Source organism: Oncorhynchus keta, chromosome 3 (assembly GCF_023373465.1).
Source record: "Oncorhynchus keta strain PuntledgeMale-10-30-2019 chromosome 3, Oket_V2, whole genome shotgun sequence".
In the NCBI taxonomy this organism is placed as follows: Eukaryota; Metazoa; Chordata; class Actinopteri; order Salmoniformes; family Salmonidae; genus Oncorhynchus; species Oncorhynchus keta.
In genome coordinates, this window is record NC_068423.1 from 17,230,551 (window position 1) to 17,251,763 (window position 21,213).

Genomic DNA, 21,213 nt, shown 5'->3' on the forward strand with positions numbered 1-21,213 from the left:
CTCTCCCTCAATGAGATCAAGACAAAGGAGGTGATTGTGACTACAGGAAAAGGAGGACCGAGCACGCCCCCATTCTCTTCGACGGGACTGTAGTGGCGCAGGTTGAGAACTTCAAGTTCCTTGGTGTCCACATCACGAACAAGCCATCATGGTCCAAACACACCAAGACAGTCGTGGAGAGGGCACAACAAAACCTTTTCCCCCTCAGGAGACTGAAAAGATTTGTGTCCTCAGATCCTCAAAAGGTGCAACATCTGCACCATCGAGAGCAACCTGACTGGTTGCATCACTGCCTGGTATGGCAACTCCTCAGCCTCCGACCGCAATGCACTACAGAGGGTATTGCGAACAGCCCAGTATATCATTATTACTAAGCTTCCTGCCATACATGCGGTGTCAGAAGAAGGCCCTAAAAATTGTCAAAGACTTCTGCCACCCTAGTCCTAGACTGTTCTCTTTGCTAATGCACGGCAAGCGGTACCTGTAGCGCCAAGTCTGGGTCCAAAAGGCTTCTTATCAGCTTCTACTCCCAAGCCATAAGACTCCTGAACAGCTAATCATATGGCAACCCAGACTATTTGCATTGTCCCTCCCCCTCTTTTATGCTGCTGCTACTCTATGTTTATTTTTAAAAAGTACTTATCTTTCTTTTACATTAGACTTATTTTTCTTAAATCTGCATTGTTGGTTAAGGACTTGTAAGCATTTCACTATAAGGTCTACCTACACCTGTTGTATTCGGCGCATAAGACAAATACAATACAATAGTTCTCTTTTGAAATTTTTGGTCAATTTTCCAAAATGGTTTTCCAAAATTGGGTATTGTGTGTAGATTGAATTTGTTTTCGTTAATCTATTTTAGAATAAGGCTGTAAATGTGGAAAAAGTCAAGTCAGGGTCTGAATACTTTCCTAAGGCACTGTACGTATCATACCCCCCCCCACCAAAAGGATAACCTCCCCTGTTATTATAATGGGGAGAGGTTAGCATGTCTTGGGGTTAAGATTTTTTTGCGTCTGTAACTTTCTCACTCATCATTATTAAGGACTAATTTAGGAGTATCTGTAATCATGGTAGCATCCACATTAATGTAGAAGTGTTTAGAAACATATTTTATTATTATTTACAATAAAATTGACTCCAAAATATTAACACTTCATTTCTATTGGGCACAAACAAAAACAAACAGCAAATGCATCCAAGAAGTTAGTACAGTCACATGCTTGATTTAATCATTGCGTGCTAGGAATATGGGACCAAATACTACACTTTTGGCTCCTTTAAATAAGTGAATTTGTCCCAATACCTTTGGTCCCCTGAAATAGTGAGACTATGTACAAAAAGTGCTGTAATTTCTAAACTTGCTATAGATTAAATTACCCTCAAATTAAAGCTAACAGTCTGCACTTTAATATCATAGTCATTGTACAGAGCCTCTATATATTGATCTCTCTCTATATATAGCTCAATATATATGAATCTTTCACTATATAGTTGTCAATATATATTGATCTCTCTCTATATATGTGCCTCTGTCACAGTTACATCTAGAAATCATTTGCAGAACAGGAAACCAAACTAAGCATGCAGTTCTGGATAGTTCACCAGACACTAATAAGGACTAAAAAGCATCAATATTGATTCTCCATGGAAACATCTTTTTAATCCAGGATTAGGCATAATCTGTGTCTGGGAAGCCAGCTCTCTGTATGAAACCCCCTAAAATATTATATTCAGTCCCTTTACTGTATGTTTTAGTTTGACTTCCATTGATATTATTCCACTCAAGTCCAAAAAGAAAGAGCTATGAACATCATTAATGCTCAAAATGCATCTTAAATGCAGCTGTGGAGACCGTAACCATAGTTACACGACATAGAACATTACAAGGTCCCGCTGATGGTTTCTCAGGGCCCTCGGCAGCTTTCGGCAAATACGTAGCGAGCAAAATCCATTTGGAATCGGTTTGTCTGAAATTAGGTATTTTTCTATGCTTCAATGTTTTCTGGTCAATTCAATGTTTGTCTGGTCAGTCCATTATGCTATCAGTGGGTTTTGTTAATAATCTTTGAAAACTTCCTCTGAGCAAAAAACTGCAAACCACAGAGTTAGAAAATGTAATGCTACAAGAGGATAAGTGATGCTATTGTTTTGGTTTTCTCAGTGCCACTCTCTCCAGATCTACATGCAATGCCATGATTATTCAGTACCCTTCTGAAGACTTGTGTTAGCTCCCGAGCCAGTGCCTAGGCTTCTGCTCAGTGGGCTAACAGAGTTGTGTGGCGCGCAGGAGACCAGAAGTCAAACCCCAATCAGTCATATGTTAAACAGAAGCATTCATTAGCGTGTAATAAACTGAGTTTTAAAAAACAGTGTCTCAATAGTGTAGACCCAAATGACCTAAAATAATGCATGAATTCATCTTGATGCAAAACAGATCTTCATCCACCATTTTTGGCAGTTTCCATTCTAAGTGAGATGTCTGGTATGCATATGCATATGCATCTGGTTTGCATATGCATGATTAATTAAGGAACATATGGAAAGCGTTGGTGATATTGCTTTATTCTTTGTTCTACATTAAAATGATGCATGGTAAGGCATGCTGTGGCACGTTTTGATTTCACACATCCAATGTGCTTGGTTATGTTTGCAGACACAGGGAGGCATGAAGAGCAACACGGACAGGTTCAGTCATACAAGGCCAAAGCAAGCTGTTTTTTTCCAGGAGGCCACTGACAGGAGGACGGTTCATAATAATGTCTGGAATGAACCAAGTGGAATGGCATCCAACACATGGAAACCATGTGTTTGATTTATTTGATAACCTTCCACCCATTCCGCTCCAGCCTTTACCACGAGCCCGTCCTCCCCAGTTAATGTGCCAGCAACCTCCTGTGCTGGTTTTGCGCTAACCCTAACCCTAACCCATCATTACAGAACATGAGGTACAGTTACCTCCATGTTTTCTTTGTGGTAACAGGGTTATTTTGGTTGCTTATTCTGTATCAGATAATGTGTATTTATTAAGGATCCTCATTACTCTTCCTGGGGTCCAGCAACATACCACATACTGTAATGTGATGATGGTGATAAGGTTTGTTGTAGCTGAGTCGGTAGAGCACGGCAGTTGCAATGCCAAGAAACGTGGGTATGATTCCAACCACACGTAAAATGTATTTTGACTTTTTTGTTCATTTAGCAGACACTCTTATCCAGAGCGACATACAAGTTAAGTGCCTTGCTCAAGGGCACATCAACAGAACTTTCACCTAGTCTGCTTGGGGATTCGAACCAGCAACCTTTTACTTACTGGTCCAACGCTCTTAAACGATAGGCTTCCTGCCACCGGGTATACACGTATGACTGTAAGTCGATTGGAGAACAGAGTCTGCTAAATGGCATATATCATATATAATGTGGACCTTCAGTTACCTGACTATATTAAAAGGAAGATAACAGCGTTGTGTTCTTCACATGTAGCCTATATAATATGCAACCAGATTCCACCTGAAATACATCCTCCTTAAAAAAAAATGTCTTAATTACTTTTTATGATTTAAATACAATCAGGATGTGTTTCTTTTTTAATAGAAGAAGGCTGTTTTGTATTCCTGGTGAGGCGGTTGCCACGACACATTGATTTAATTCAGAGTTCAAACATGCTTTCACTGACCTCTAGATGCAGATTCCCTGATGGGTTGTCCCCCACTAGCTTTCAACTTCCACCACCCACACATACACTGTTTGCATAAGGAACATTTGCACAATGTCTTGATTGTCCCCCTGACCTGACATGTTTAAAATAAAATATTCTCACTAAGGTAGACTTGTGTGTTTTTAGTTTGAGGCCATGCAAACCTTGCATGTATAGATTTAATTAGCATGAAAAAACGGACAAATAGAATATTAAATAAAAAGGGATTTTTGAATGTGTTCAACATGTTTCAAAATTGTATTACTGAATTGATTATACATTGTGCATAACGTCCTAATGTTCCAGATAGCAGCAAGGCTAAGTGCACATTATTGCTTTAAATACCGGTAGTCTATCTATGTACTTTTAATTTGTGTCGAGAAAATTACTAGTTCGAACTGAATAGAGTAGCCTTGCCTCTCTGTCTAATTGACCCAGTCAGAACCATAGAATAACATGAAATTATAGGTTCTTGTCACGCCTTGGTCATTGTATTTTGTGTTTTCGTTATATTATTTGGTCAGGCCAGGGTGTGACATATTATATCATGTTATATTGTATTTTCGTATTGGGGTTTGTAGTATTTGGGATCGCGGCTGATTAGGGGTGTTGTATAGGCTTGGCTGCCTGAGGCGGTTCTCAATCAGAGTCAGGGGATTCTCGTTGTCTCTGATTGGGAACCGTATTTAGGTAGCCTGGTTTCGCTTTGTATTTCGTGGGTGATTGTTCCTGTCTCTGTGTAGTTTCACCAGATAGGCTGTAATAGGTTTCACGTTCCGTTTGTTGTTTTGTATTTTGTAATAGTTATTTCATGTGTCGCTTTTTCCAATAAAGTCATGAGTAACTACCATGCTGCATTTCGGTCCGACTCTCTTTCTACAAACCAAGAATGACGTTACAGAATCACCCACCACACACGGACCGAGTGGCGTGGTTACAGGCAGCGACAGCAGGAGCAGAAAAAGGAGGACGTTATATAACGGACAGCAATGGCATGGAGTATACGATGTGGGAAGAAATAGACAGGTGGGCGGCCGACCCAGAGAGAGTGCAGGAGCCCGCCTGGGATTCGCTAGAGCAGTGCGAAGAGGGCTATAGGCGAATGGAGTCGAAAAGAAAGACATGGCTGCGCAGAGCGAAAACCGAAAGTAACCCACAAATATTTATTGGGGGAGGGCGCAGAGAGAGAGTGGCTGAGTCAGGAGTCAGACCTGAGCCTACTCTCCCTGTTAATTGTGAGGAGCAGCAATATAAGGACTTCTGGTCTTGGGAGATGATATTAGACGGAAAAGGACCCTGGGCGCAGCCGGGAGAATATCGCCGTCCCAAGGAAGAACTAGAGGCGGCTAAAGCGGAGAGGCGTTGGCATGAGGAGGCAGCACGGCGACGCGGTTGGAAGCCCGAAAAGCAGCCCCAAAAAAATTATTGGGGGGGGGGCTTAATGGGAGTATGGCTATGCCAGGTAGGAGACCTGCGCAAACTCCCTGTGCTTACCGGTGGGCTAGAGAGACCGGGCAGACACCGTGTTATGCTATGGAGCGCACGGTGTTTCCAGTGCGGGTGCATAGCCAGGTGCAGCACATACCAGCACTTCGTATTGGCCGGGCTAGAGTGGGCATCGAGCCAGCTAAGCTTGGGCAGGCTCGGTGCTCAAGAGCTCCAGTGCGCCTGCACGGTCCGGTCTATCCAGAGCCACCTCCACACACCAGTCCTCCGGTAGCAGCTCCCCGCACCAGGCTTCCTGTGTGTCCTCAACCCTGTAGCACCAGTTCCAGCACCACGCACCAGGCCTTCTGTGCGCCTCGCCTGTTCAGCACAGCCAGAGCCTTCCTTCCCTCCTGTGCTACTGGAGTCTCCTGTCTGTTCAGCGCTATCAGAGCCTTCCTTCCCTCCTGCGCTGTCGGAGTCTCCCGCCTGTTCAGCGCTATCAGAGCCTTCCTCCTCTACAGCGCTGCCGGAGCCTCCTGCCTGTTCGGAGCAGCCTGAGCTGCCAGTCTGCAGGGAGCTGTCAGTCTGCAAGGTGCTGTCAGTCTGCATGAAGCAGCCAGAGCCGTCAATCTGCAAAAAGCTGTCAGTCTGCAAAGAGCTGCCAGTCTGCAGGGTGCTGTCAGCCTGCATGGAGCAGTCAGAGCTGTCAGTCTGCATGACGCAGCCAGAATGTCAGTCTGCAAAAAGCTGTCAGTCTGCAAAGAGCTGCCAGTCTGCAGGGTGCTGTCAGCCTGCATGGAGCAGTCAGAGCTGTCAGTCTGCATAAAGCAGCCAGAGCTGTCAGCCTGCATGGAGCAGTCAAAGCTGTCAGTCTGTTCGAAGCAGCCAGAGCTGTCAGTCTGCATGAAGCAGCCAGAGCTGTCAGTCTGCATAGAGCAGCTAGATCCGCCAGTCAGCCATGATCTTCTAGATCTGCCAGTCAACCAGATTCTTCCAGATCTGCCAGTCAACCAGTCTCTTCCAGATCTGCCAGTCAACCAGTCTCTTCCAGATCTACCAGTCAACCAGTCTCTTCCAGATCTGCCAGTCCACCAGTCTCTTCCAGATCTGCTAGTCAACCAGAATCTTCCAGATCCGCCAGCCAACCAGGATCTACCGGAGCCTATTACCTGCCTGAGCTTCATCTCAGTACTGGGCTTCCTCTCAGTACTGGGCTTCCCCTCAGTTCCGGGCTGCCCCTCAGTTCCGGGCTGCCCCTCAGTGCCGAGCTGCCCCTCAGTCCCGAGCTGCCCCTCAGTCCCGAGCTGCCCCTCAGTCCCGAGCTGCCCCTCAGTCCCGAGCTTCCTCAGTCCCGAGCTGCCCCTCAGTCCCAAGCTGTCCCTCAGTCCCAAGCTGTCCCTCAGTCCCGAGCTGTCCCTCAGTCCCGAGATGCCCCTCAGTCACGAGCTGCTCCTCAGTTCTGTGGGGTTCTGGGTGAGGACTATTAGGCCATGGTCGGCGGCGAGGGTGGATTATCCCAGGACGCGGGGTCCACGTCCCGAGCCGGAACCGCCACCATGGACAGACGCCCACCCGGACCCTCCCTATGGTTTTGAGGTGCGTCCGGGAGTCCACACCACGCTGCATTTCGGTCCGACTCTCTTTCTACAAACGAAGAACGACGTTACAGTTCTCTATGGCATTATAGGTTCTTTATGTAATTATAGGTCTTCTATGGTCAGACACTTGTCACTGTAGTGTAAAGAGTAGTTTCTCCCCAGTACCTCCACTCAGTGGTCTCCCCCTTAGTCCCTCCCTGGTTAAAGGCTGACAGATATACCCAAACCATTCCCTCCACCAACCCCCCTTAAGGCCTTCTATAACACACTCTCCATCACCACGCATCATCATGTTATCCAAAGCAACTTACAGCCACTCGTGCATACATTTTACATATGGGTGACCTCAGAACTTGAACCCACTAACCTAGCATTACAAGCACCACACTCTACCAACTGAGCCACAAAGGGCCACAACTGATACTGCCCAAGTGGTGGCCAGCAATGCAAACATCCACTTTGCCCAGTGCCACTATTGAGAACCCCGTGCTGGAAATCTCAGGAATGTATTCCAAATGGCACCCTACTTCCTACATGTTGCACTACTTTTGACCAGAGCCCTGTAGGGACAGAGCACAATATAGGGAATAGGGTTCCATTGGGATGCAGGATTGGACAGAGCAGGGAGGCTTAAATCCCTCTTCTTTATTTTGAATTATGAGGTGTTGTACTTTTTGCTTATTTGGTTTCTCCAGATACAGTATACATATTTCTCAGTATTTGAATGATGCTACCAATTTCACAGTGATTTTGACGCAAATACATTTTTATGTACACGTATTTCGGTCAGCCACATTAAAAGTATGTTCTCTTCATGCAGCACAGTCCTTAAACAACACAGTAGTATCCTTTATCTTGTTGCTGTAGGCTGGTAAATATAGCGTGTAGTGTTACATCACTGTTATAACTCAGTAGCTCGGTCAAGGAGAAGAATGACCAAGCAGGCTCAGAGCAATCAGCAGCCTCCAAGATTACTCCTCACGTCCCCCCAAACCACTTGACCTCCCCGCAAACCACCTCAAACCACATCACACAACGGACAGAGGGGACGGGCCACACATAAATATCATCTGCTTTCTGGGGACATGTGCGATGATCTTGCATACATGAAATGTGGCATGATATGCAGCTAGACTATAGGCTATAGCAGGGTTCCCCAAATGGCGGCCCCGTGTGCCGATTTTGTTCCACGGATTTTGTTTTGCCCCCCAAGTTTTCTCAGCAAAACAAATGTAATAATATACATATCCTATATACACTATCGTTCAAAAGTTTCGGGTCACTTAGAAATGTCCTTGTTTTTGGAAGAAAAGCACATTTTCTCTCCATTAAAATAACATCAAATTGATCAGAAATACAGTGTAGACATTGTTAATATTTTAAATGGGTATTGTAGCTGAAATGGCTGATTTTTAATGGAATATCTACATAGGCGTACAGAGGCCAATTATCAGCAAACATCACTCCTGTGTTCCAATGGCACGTTGTGTTAGCTAATCCAAGTTGATCATTTTGAAAGGCTAATTGATAATTAAAAAATCCTTTTGCAATTATGTTAGCAGAGCTGAAAACTGTTGATCTGATTAAAGAAGGAATAAAACGGGCCTTCTTTAGACTAGTTGAGTATCTAGAGCATCAGCATTTGTGGGTTCGATTACAGGAACAAAATGGCCAGAAACAAAGCACTTTCTTCTGAAACTCGTCAGTCTATTCTTCTTCTAAGAATTTAAGGCTATTCCATGCGGGTAATTGTCAAGAAACTGAAGATCTCATACAACGCTGTGTACTACTTCCTTAACAGAACAGCTCAAACTGTCTCTAACCAGAATAGAAATAGGTGTGGGAGGCCCCGGTACACACCTGAGCAAGAGGACAAGTACATTAGAGTGTCTAGTTTGAGAAACAGAAGCCTCACAAGTCCTCAACTGACAGCTTCATTAAATAGTACCTGTAAAACACCAGTCTCAACGTCAACAGTGAAGAGGCGACTGAGGTGTCTGTTCTTTTGCCCATTTTAATCTTACATTTATTGGCCAGACTGAGATATGGCTTTTTTTTGCAACTCTGCCTGAAAGGGTTCTTTGAATGTCCCCATAGGAGAACCCTTTGAAGAAACCCTTTTGGTTTCTGGTAGAAGAGCGCTTCCCACAGAGAGTTCTACATGGAACCCAAAAGGGTTCTACATGGAACCAAAAAGGGTTCTCCTATTGGGACAGCTGAAGAACCCTTTGTGTGTTGGGGAGCAAAAGGATTACAAACTACCCACATTAGAGCAGTCAGTACAATTATCCATGCAGTATAGCCTACATTGTGAAATTCTGTGACAGGATATATATGTGAAAATGTATGGTCAACATGAACCCACAGAAGTGTTTACATATGTAACAGCCTTCTTTATGGTAAGGCAGGCAAATGAGGAGCCGTTTGAGAACATCTGTCAGGCCTAATTAGCTTGAGGACAGGAGAATCACATGGGGCGATCCATAGCTTCTGTATTGGGCCCCTCAACTGGCAGATGCTGTACATGTATCTCAACAGAAATGTGCTAGGCTGTTCCAATATGGACACCGTACAACCAGAATGTTTTATACGTGAGTACATGAATACAGAATGGGATGATGAGGGTTATGCCATGTACAGGCCTTACTGGGTTATATCATGTACAGGCCTTTCTTACTGGGTTATACCACGTGCAGGCCGTTATATTATGGGGTGGCAGGTAGCCTAGTGGTTTGAGTGTTGAACTAGTATCCGCAAGATCAAATCCCTGAGCTGACAAAGTAAAAATATGTTGTTCTGCCCCTCAACAAGGCAGTTAACTCACTGTTCCTAGGCTGTCATTGAAAATCATTTGTTCTTAACTGACACTGTTCTTAAAGGCCTTTCTGGGTTATACCATGTACAGACCTTTCTTACTGGGTTATACCATGTACAGACCTTTCTTACTGGGTTATACCATGTACATACCTTTCTTACTGGGTTATACCATGTACAGACCTTTCTTACTGGGTTATACCATGTACAGACCTTTCTTACTGGGTTATACCATGTACAGACCTTTCTTACTGGGTTATACCATGTACAGACCTTTCTTACTGGGTTGTACCATGTACAGACCTTTCTTACTGGGTTATACCATGTACAGACCTTTCTTACTGGGTTATACCATGTACAGACCTTTCTTTCTGGGTTATACCATGTACAGACCTTTCTTACTGGGTTATACCATGTACAGACCTTTCTTACTGGGTTATACCATGTACAGACCTTTCTTACTGGGTTATACCATGTACAGACCTTTCTTACTGGGTTATACCATGTACAGACCTTTCTTACTGGGTTATACCATGTACAGACCTTTCTTACTGGGTTATACCATGTACAGACCTTTCTTATTGGCTTATACCATGTACAGACCTTTCTTACTGGGTTATACCATGTACAGACCTTTCTTACTGGGTTATACCATGTACAGACCTTTCTTACTGGATTATACCATGTACAGACCTTTCTTTCTGGGTTATACCATGTACAGACCTTTCTTACTGGGTTATACCATGTGCAGGCCTTTCTTACTGGGTTATACCATGTACAGACCTTTCTTACTGGGTTATACCATGTACAGATCTTTCTTACTGGATTATACCATGTACAGACCTTTCTTTCTGGGTTATACCATGTACATACCTTTCTTACTGGGTTATACCATGTACAGACCTTTCTTACTGGGTTATACCATGTACAGACCTTTCTTACTGGGTTATACCATGTGCAGACCTTTCTTACTGGGTTATACCATGTGCAGACCTTTCTTACTGGGTTATACCATGTGCAGACCTTTCTTACTGGGTTATACCATGTGCAGACCTTTCTTACTGGGTTATACCATGTGCAGACCTTTCTTACTGGGTTATACCATGTGCAGACCTTTCTTTCTGCAAATGGCAGTGTAAATGTTTGTTTTTATTGTAAAGTACAAGATAGTTGCTGATGCGATTATGATATATGGCATAGGCCCAAGCAAGCACTGTCATAAAAAATGTACGCTTACGCTGAGCAATTATAATTTTACAAAACGCAAAGATGTTCGGTGCTGAACAATTTGGCACTACCTATTCTGCACCACTTAGGCATAAAAAAAGGCTTGTGGTTTGGACGTTATAGTACACTTACACTTCTGTTGGAACTGGCTGCCAACACAATGGATTGTGGGAAAGACAGTACAACCATGAGAACAACAAAAGAAAAAAACGGAAGGAATTGTACAAACACTATTTTCACAGCTGAGGTGTTTTGTGTGAACGTACTATACAATTTATTTGACAAATTTGAACAAAAATGATCTCAATGACAAATGATTGGACGGTCATTTTGAACTACCGTCCGGTGTATTTTGGAGAGTCTGTAGCTGTGAGGCTTGCATGGATCCAATGCTGTTTGTCCATCAAGGTTTTCCGAGCCACATGGGTCTTATGTTTGTTCCTTGAATAATTGGATAATGACAAGACTGTAGACGATTTTACATGGGTCCTGTTGGATAGAAACAGCAGCAATACATCCAAGTCTTCTGGACTCAATTTACCTTTTCCCTCCACAGTCTTATCTGTCACTATGGTAACCTCTTTATTTCTCTCTCTTTCTTTGCAGGCTGTTGAAACCAACCTGGCTTCCAAGGACAGTCACTGGGTATTTGTCAATGAGGTAAGCGAAGATGAGAGTATTTATGTTGATGCTGCTGATAAATCTCTCTCTCTCACTTCTTTTCTCTCTAACTATCTCTTTCTCCTAACTCCTATCTTTGCATTTCCTCTACACTGAGTATAGAAAACATTAGGAGAACCTGCTCTTTCCATTACGTAGACTGACCAGGTGAATCCAGGTGAAAGCTGTGATCCCGTATTGATGTCACTTGTTAAATCCACTTCAATCGGTGTAGATGAAGAGGAGGAGACAGGTTAAAGAATTATTTTTAAACCTTGAGACAATCAGAGGGTGAATGGGCAAGACAAAATATGTAAGTGTCTTTGAACTGGATATGGTTGTAGGAGTCAGGCGCACCGGTTTGAGTGTATCAATAATAATAATAATATATGCCATTTAGCTGACGCTTTTATCCAAAGCGACTTACAGTCATGTGTGCATACATTCTACGTATGGGTGGTCCCGGGAATCGAACCCACTACCCTGGCGTTACAAGCGCCATGCTCTACCAACTGAGCCACAGAAGGACTCCAATGCTGCTGTGTTTTTCACACTCAATAGAATGGTCCAATACCCAAAGGACATCCAGACAACTTGACACAACTGTGGGAAGCATTGGAGTCAACATGGGCCAGCATCCCTGTGGAACGTGTTCGACACCTTGTTGAGTCCATGCCCTGACGAATTGATCCTGTCTTGAGGGCAAAAGGGGGTGCAACTCCATATTAATAAGGTGTTCCTAATGTTTTGTACACTCAGTGTATATACCCACAACAACTGCGCGGTGCCAATAACAGTGAGTTGACGATCAAGGGAACTGCTTGACGCATTGAGTAGATCAGTAGTCGCTCACAGTTCTACAGCACCTTGCATTGCGTGTGTCTCACATCCTTCAGTCACTCTGCACACTGATAGAGCTCTAACAAAATATGTACTCATTGTTTGATACAACAAAACTCCTCCACCATTATGAAGATGTGGCCAAAATGGCATTTGAAACTCCCTAATAAGAAAGAGACATGACAGTTCCAATTTAGTTCATTATTTCCTTGATCGATTTCCACATCATAGATTTCTCTCTGGACTCAACTATAATTGTACTTACGTGTTCTCTCATTACAAGCGTTGCCAACTGGCTAAGAATTCCTAAAAGTTTCCTCTCTGTTGTTTCAATTTCAGTATGCCTGAGTGTCCCACATCCACTTCAGACATCTTTTAAGCATTTGCAGTTTTGTAAAAACACTTCTCATTTTATAAATGATAAATGGCAAACTGTCATCTCTTAACCAATTTTCTAATTTTTCTCCTATGAGTGCATCCAAAATGGCAGTATTTTCCCTATATTGTGTACTACTTTTGACCAGAGGCCTATGGGCCCTGGGTCCAGGTCAAAAGTAGTACTCGATAGGGATTAGGGTGCCATTTGGGACTCAAACCCTAGGTCTTAGCCATAGACATAGTCTGGGTCTCTGTACCGCTAGGACGCCACACTTAGTTTTCTGCAGTAGCTGTGCCCGAAGCAGAGTCAGACAGTGGCCCTGTCCCAATAGCCATACTAGCTTACTAAATAGTATGTGGAAAAGTAACATTTTGTAGTGTGTGAAATTTTGAAAGTAGTACTCCAAAATGCATTATTTAATGCGCGATTGCGCTGACTCCCGCCATTCGTTTATTTTGGTAGAGCATGCCAATATATCTGATTATCAGATTATCAGAGTCAGAAAAGATGAGTGAATTCTACTAGATCAAACACTGAAATTAGTATGCAGTTTAAGAATGTAGCACACTACCATTAGTATCCCTGATGCGGCCAACGTCTCAAAGACATCTACCCAGGTCTCAGTATGTCTGCTCTAACACTGTGCTGATGTAAACAACCCTGCCCTTTAATCCAGCCTGTTCATTGGAGGCCAATTAAAAGTAGCAGGGTCTGCTCAGAATGCAGCCAGGCAGCAGTTGAGAGAGTTGATGAGGGTTTGAGAGTACTGTAGCTGCAGGTGTACTGGCCTCCTGTGGAGCTGGAGCTGCCTCGCCCAGACTGCCCAATGGCGGCAGAGAGCCGTGGTTGTTGTGATGTCACAGCCTACCAGAGATAAGTCTTATTTATTATTATGAGTGTTCCTAATGTTCGCTGATGCCGGGAAAGTGGGAATGGGGGGGAGATGACGCAGCGGCAGATGGTGCTTTAATCGATTTTGTGTTTGTGTGTTGCCAGTTGTATAAAACGAAGGAAGACGTCGTGCTGGTTTGTGTTGCTGAGTGATTTGGCTGTCACTTAGGTCTACACATGGCATGGTATATTATACAGTGTTATGTTGTGTTTCCATTAAGCTAATTTTGTGTATGTTAGTATACTCCAGTTATTGTCATTGTGAGCCCACATCAGAAATGGGTGAACCGTCTTCTGTACATAATCTGAAAATATAACGAGGAGGAATTCTTTCTGTGCTTTTTATCAACTCAAAGATATTTTCAAGGTAACAATCCAAGTTCATGAATAATTTAATGAACACATGAAAATTACATTTTATTTTGTTGGTCTTTTCTCTCTTCTCTTTGTGAAATATTCCTTTACATGAAATGTGTTGGAAGATGAATCCAGGGGCATTTTACTTATATAAGTATTCTATGTCTGCAGTCTAGAATGGATATTCTGATCTTTGAAACCCCACATACACGTCAATGTTAGAGAGAAAGATAATACAATTCTTGTTCAGTGTCAGTGGATATACAATAACAGTCAAAAGTTTGGACACACCTACTCATTCAAGGATTTTTCTTTATTTTTACTTTTTTCTACATTGTAGAATAATAGTGAATACATCAAAACTATGAAATAACACATATGGAATCATGTAGTAACCAAAAAAGTGTTATATATTTTATATATTCACAGACTTCAAGTAACAGACACATCTCAACATCTCAACATTTGTTGGTGACACTGTCAGAGATTTATTTAGAATTCAAGGCACACTTAACTAGCATGGCTACCACAGCAATACGCCATACAATCTGGTTTGCGCCTAGTGGGACTATCATTTATATTTCAACAGGACAATGACCCAACACACCAGGCTGTGTAAGGGCTATTTTACCAAGAAGTGAAGTGATGGAGTGCTGCATCAGATGACATGGCCTCCACAATCATCCAACCTCAACCCAATTGGGATGGTTTGGGATGAGATGGACCGCAGAGTGAAGGAAAAGCAGCCAACAAGTGCTCAGCATATGAGGGAATTCCTTCAAGACTTATGGAAAGGCATTGTGGTCCTTCTGTAGCTCAGTTGGTAGAGCATGGCGCAGCAGGGTAGTGGGTTCGATCCCCGGGACCACCCATACGTAGAATGTATGCACACATGACTGTAAGTCGCTTTGGATAAAAGCATCTGCTAAATGGCATATATTATTATATTATTCCAGGTGAAGCTGGTTGAGAGAATGCCAAGAGTGTGCAATGCTGTCATCAAGGCAAAGGGTGACTACTTTGAAGAATTTCAAATATAAAATATATTTTTTGTTTAACAATTTTTTGGTTACTCCATGATTCCATATGTTATTTCATAGTTTTGATGTTTTCACTATTATTCTACAATGGTGAAAGTAGTAAAAATAAAGAACAACCATGGAATGAGTAGGTATGTCCAAACTTTTGACTGGTACTATATATATATATATATATATATATATATATATATATATATATATATATATATATATATAATTTTTTTACCTTCAGATCTTTTTTGTTGTTGTTTAATTACATTTAGTATCAGTCAAACAGAATAAGAAAAATTATTCTAAATATACATTTCAAAGTCTTATGATATTGATTTTCTTTGAAGAGAGATTACTGTAGATCAGAAGTTTTTCCAGAGTTGTGTAGAAAAACGTACTGTGAGTAGCGTGCACTGTTCATTTATCTTCAATAGCTATGTTTCTTTTGAGTCTGCTTTTTCAAAACTATTTATAGTTTTTCCGTCAGAACCAGAAAATATGTTTACTTCATAATGTATTGCATGTTATGGTTCTAGTACAACCATACTGCACTCTCACCCTACAGTATGTAGCTAGCTTTTCCTCGCTGGTACACTCTCATCCTACAGTATGTAGCTAGCTTTTCCTCGCTGGTACACTCTCACCCTACAGTATGTAGCTAGCTTTTCCTCGCTGGTACACTCTCACCCTACAGTATGTAGCTAGCTTTTCCTAGCTGGTACACTCTAACCTTTGTGTTGTTTTATCAGACAGATCCTCCTGAACACTGCTGTAGCTTCACCTTAATTATTAATCTGATACAGAGAGTTTAGAGGCCCAGGCCAAGATCAACACTACTCTGTCTACATAAACATGAGTCTTTATGGAAGACCGGGCCAGGGGTTAAACAGTTGTGTGCTCCATTAAAAAATATCATTCTGTTATAAGTCCATAGTCTATCTCCATCATCCATCTCCTGGGCCACACTCCTGTCTGGAGCTTGAGATTCTAGAGTAGGTCGGCTCCAATCTTCGGGACTGTTGGATGACCAGATGGTCTGTCCTGGGGGTCGGCAGGATAGAGGCCCAGCCTGTACAGCACCTGAAGATGTTGGACACATCGGAGTGTGAAATCAGGAGGGGCATGTGAGGCCAGGAGAAGAGAGTGCTAACACTAACCCCCAGCCCGCCCAGATCTGCACTGATGTGGGAAAGAAACAATTCAATTTAATGGGAAAAAGATGTTCACAGTTGACACATCCAGTAGGATGCTCTGTACTGTGCTGCTATACGTAAACTTTTCTTTGGGGGATAGACGGAGGCAAAGTCATTGTTATCCATCGGGTGACTGGTTGATCCTTATTGGGGTCATCACTTCGAGCCCCTAGCAAAACACAAAACAATGGCGGACAATTTCTCTCCCCTCGGACAGAGATATTAGAGAAAGTAAGAGATAGGAATCCCAATGGGTAATGAACGGAGGGAACATCACCCAGTAGACTGTCAACCAAATGTGTTCAAGTTGTCATGCTGCATCATGCGGTTGCTAAGCTAATCATCACACTTCTCCAAGTCAGGGTATGTGCCGTGTTCACGTGCTAGGATTAACAAACTCCCACATTTTTGACAAGCTAACTGGTTGAAAGCGGCACGTGTATAATTACAACCAGTTAGCAAGTCTGACATTGTCGAGTTTCCTAGTTCCAACTAGCACGTGAACGCGGCATTAGTCAAGAAACGTTCCTATTTTCTTTTAACGTACACTATAGAGTATATACAAAAATATGGCTATTTTAGCCACACCCGTTGCTGACTAGTGTATAAATTTAAGCACACATACATGCATTCTCAATTGACAAAAATTGGCAGTAGAATGCCTTTACTGAAGAGCTCAGTGACTTTCAACATGGACATTGGCCATATTTATTCAACAATATGGCTATTTCAGCCATACCCATTGCTGACTAGTGTATAAAATCAAGCACACATACATGCATTCTCCATAGACAAAAATTGGCAGTAGAATGCCTTTACTGAAGAGCTCAGTGACTTTCAGCATGGCACCGTCGTAGGATGCCAACTTTCCAACAAGTCAGTTTGTCAAATTTCTGCCCTGCTAGAACTGCCCCCATCAACTGTAAGTGCTCAGCCGCAAAGTGGTAGACCACACAAGCTCACAGAACAGAACCGCCAAGTGCTGAAGCTTCTAGCATGTAAAAAAATGTTTTTGGTTGCAACACTCACTAACGAGCATTTCACTACACCCGCAATAATATCTGCTAAACACATGTGACCAATAACATTTGATTTGATTTGATTTGAGTTCCAAACGGCCTCTGGAAGCAACATCAGCACAATAATTGTTTGTCTGGAGCTTAATGAAAGGGGCTTCCATGGCCGAGCAGCCGCACACAAGCCTAAGATCACCATGCACAATGCCAAGACTCTGAAGTGATGTAAAGCTTGCCGACATTGGCCTCTGGAACAGTGGAAACACGTTCCCTTGAGTGATGAATCACTCTTCACCATTTGGAGGAATCTGGGTTTGACGGATGCCAAGAGAACGTTACTTGCCCCAATGCATAGTGCCAACTGTAAAGTTTGGTGGATGAGGAATAATGGCCTGGGGTTGCTTTTATTGGTTTGGTCTAGGCCCCTTAGTTTGATTGAATGGAAATCTTAACGCCAAGGCATACAATGACATTCTAGACTAGTCAGTGCATCCAACTTTGTGGCAACATTTTGGGGAAAGCCCTTTCCTGTTTCAGCATGAAAATTCCCCCATGCACAAAGCGAGGTCCACACAGAAGTTGTTTGCCGAGACCGGTGTGGAAGAACTTTACTGGCCTGCACAGAGCCCGGACCTTAACCCTATCGAAAACCTTTGGGAATTGGAACGCCGACTGCGAGCCAGGCCTAATCGCCAAATATCAGACCTCACTAATGGTCTTGTGGCTGAATTGAAGCAAGTCCCCTCAGCAATGTTCCAACATCTAGTGGAAAGCCTTCCCATGATTTTGGAATGAGATGTTCAACGAGCATGTGTCCACATACCTTTGGTCATGTAGTGTATGTAACGCCACGATTCCAAAGCTATACGATATTACATAGAACAAGTTAATTATCACACATCTCTTGTGATAGATCTTGTACTTCCTGTAACGAACTTCTGTAACGAAATTCATACTAATTTTGTGTTTTTGAGCTAACTTCCAATTGACTCCCAATCAATCCTTGAAGGAAAGCTCTCCTTGTCCCAGAATCGCCCAGAAAGCACCATGCGGCTCATTGATGATGCATGGGCAAAATTCACAATGGCCGTTCATTTCCAATGGAGTGTCCTATCTCCTCAAAAGTATCTCTCCCTTGGATCTAAAACTTGCCTTTGTCTGTGGTAACTAGTGACAACCCTAAAACCAGTACTAACTCCCACCTTCCATGACAGTTACTTTCAAATTAAAATACATCTAATTGTACCGTACCCCAATAATATTGTTGAATAACATTGTTGCCGAGAAGGGCTTGTTAGCTAGCCACAGAGTTTGAATCATCTTAGCCGTTTTCTATAAAAGCTCAGCTAGCAATGCTAGCTAGCTAACATTAGCCAAACTGCGCCTGGACTCGGGACCAGGCATATACAATACTAGACATGTCACATAGGTTTCAGGAGCCAGCTGGTTACATATTATTCAACCATGGGCAACAACATCTGGCTACTAGTTTGTTTTCACCGAAATATGTTAAACTCATAGCTAGTTTATCCAGTGATCACCGCATTTAGAAGGATATCCACTGACTGAAAAGTAGCTAGCTAGCATGCTGGCTCACATTGGCCAAGCAGTAACCCCAATTGCTAACTACCACAGTTAGCTAATCGTGGATGCCAAACAACTCAGCTAGCTAGACTCAGGAGCCCACTGGTTAGACATGACAACACCATGGACAACAATAACTGGTGACTAATTTGTTTTCAGACAAATATGTTCAACTCATATTTACTGTAGTTTATCCACTGACCACTGCATTTAGGAGGCTAGCTAAATTACTGAAATGTAGCTAGCTAGAACACCAAAGGCAGTAGCCACTACTAGCCAACTAATTGTGGATTTGATACATTTGGGCAAACTTGCTCATGTCAAGCAACAGGCAGTTTGTGTAAAGGAAAAATCTGTGTGATGTCACACACCCAAAAAGGCTTAACCAATCACCCAATGTAGCTCATTAATGTATTAATGACTTTGCCTCTGGTTATCCTATGAAAGCAAATGTTGCATACTGTACACCGTCTACCCTATTACCTATGACAGGGTGAAAACTACAACCAAAAAATAATGTCTTCAGATTTAACAAAAAATCTGTGTGTAAAACTTTGGCATCTTTATATATATGGACAAAATACCAACGTGATGATGAGTAAAACATTACCCACACTGCTTCAATTTATTATTTTTATCAGAGCATCTGCCATTGAATAATTTGTCAGCTCAGAGTTTTGTGATGAGATATTATTTTTTAAAGCTGTGACCAGCATTTATTTCCTCCATATCACGTTATATTAACCATGCATCACTGCCAAATGGTCAGTACCAGATGTGTCTGTTATTATTATCATGTCATGCGAGAATCCTCTCTCTGATTGACGTGGAAGTGATACAGAACCATAGGCTTCCCTGCTGCTTCAGACAAAAATGGGGTGGTATCCCGGGATACAGATTAAGCCCCAAAAATACTTTTCAAATTGAGATTCACCATTAAGTTTGCTTTTTAGGCTTAATCTGTATCCAGGAAACCGCCGTTGAGGTGTGCCTGACAGTGTCAGGAATTAGGAGTATGGACATGCCATGTCAGGCAAAGTGCAGACTGGAATTGTGCAAGCCCGCCTGGGTTCATTTCCCAGTCCCACAGGGCTAAGGGAAGCCCAAGCCAGCAGAAAATACGATAAAAACAAACAAAGTCTGAGAAGACAAGCCAACAGCTGTGGTGGTGGGGTGAGCAGGGAGCCGGGGGCCAGGGGCCAGGGGCTTGCAGTGGCTGACTAGCACACATCCAGGGGGTGGATGCGGCAGGTGAGGTGATGGGGCCTTGGACCGGGTGGGTCTCCCAGGCAGGAGCTCAGAGTTTGCCTGCAGGCTGAGTGAGCACTATGATATAAACTGCAAGCAGACCCAAGGAAATAGGTTGCGAAGGAAGAAGCTCTTTCACCACGCAGCAAAGCATCCATATTCATACTCATCGGAGAGATTTCTTAATATGGTCACCGTACACAGGGACTCTGTCCACCTTGTCATAGTTGGTAGTCTGTAGTAACAGGCAGGACAGTTTTTGTTTCACCTTTTTTTATGCTGTAACATGTCTCCCCTTCTCTCCCCTCCTTTCCTCGTGTCTCTCCTTCTCCTCTTCTCTCCCCCTCTCCCCTCCTTTCCTCTTGTCTCTCCTTCTCTTCCCCTCTCCCCTCATCTACCCCTCTCCCCTTCTCTTCTTCTCCCCTTCTCTCCCCCTCTCTCAACTCCTCTCCCCTTCTCTCCCCTCCTCTTCCCTTCTTTCCCCTTCTGTCTGTAGGAGATCAGTGACACTGAGATCATGGAGCTGGCCCACAGTGCATTGGGGCGGATGACAGTGATTCGTCAGATCTTCCCGCTGTGGAGGGACAGCAGCGTGCGCTGCATGAGGAACAACCACCGCATCTCCTCCTTACTCTGTGACCCCCAGGAAGGATACTTACAGTCACTTGAGGTCAGTTCAACAGGGGGCCTTCACATCAAGGCCAGTGGTCTTATATCCCTAGGGTCAAGCATCTTTCCTGGCCCTGTAACCTGACCTGACCACCTTGTCAGTCCCCACATATCATATTCAGACCCAAATTACATTTGCTCTTTACTAATATCTTCAAGGTCGATCATAACAAATACACAAGAAACAACAATTATGTATTTCGAAGAAATGTTAGCGCTGTAGCCATGTCTACTTTTGCTGTTATCTGATGCTGCCTCTGGGGGTTAGGTCAGTGACTCCTATCACTTGTCACGTCAGGGACAGCCCCAGAATGTCTGTTTACAGTATCACTGAGCATGTGACCTGTGGGCCTCTAAAGGTCAACAGCACCTAAAATGTATCTCCCATTGAGTGATAATGGATGATGAGATGTTCCACAAGGCTGTGCCATTGACATGTGGCGGGATACAGTGATAGCTTTTGGAGGCCTGTAGGACAGATAAGGAAGAGTTGGTTGAGAGCATAGATATATAATCACTAGAAGGGACTTAGACTCATTGAATGGGGATTCCAATTCTAGAGATTATATTTCTATGGTTGA

General features: G+C 43.2%; 1 protein-coding gene across 2 annotated transcripts in view; it reads left to right on the plus strand.

The window, feature by feature from the left end:
- grid1b (glutamate receptor, ionotropic, delta 1b) overlaps nucleotides 1-21,213 on the plus strand; it is a 403,887-nt gene that overhangs the window by 324,487 nt on the left and 58,187 nt on the right. For both annotated transcript variants that reach the window (XM_052491320.1, XM_052491326.1), the window contains exons 5-6: nucleotides 11,371-11,424; nucleotides 20,460-20,633. In XM_052491320.1, the coding sequence (XP_052347280.1) occupies nucleotides 11,371-11,424; nucleotides 20,460-20,633 (228 nt within the window). The remainder of the gene's footprint in view (nucleotides 1-11,370; nucleotides 11,425-20,459; nucleotides 20,634-21,213) is intronic.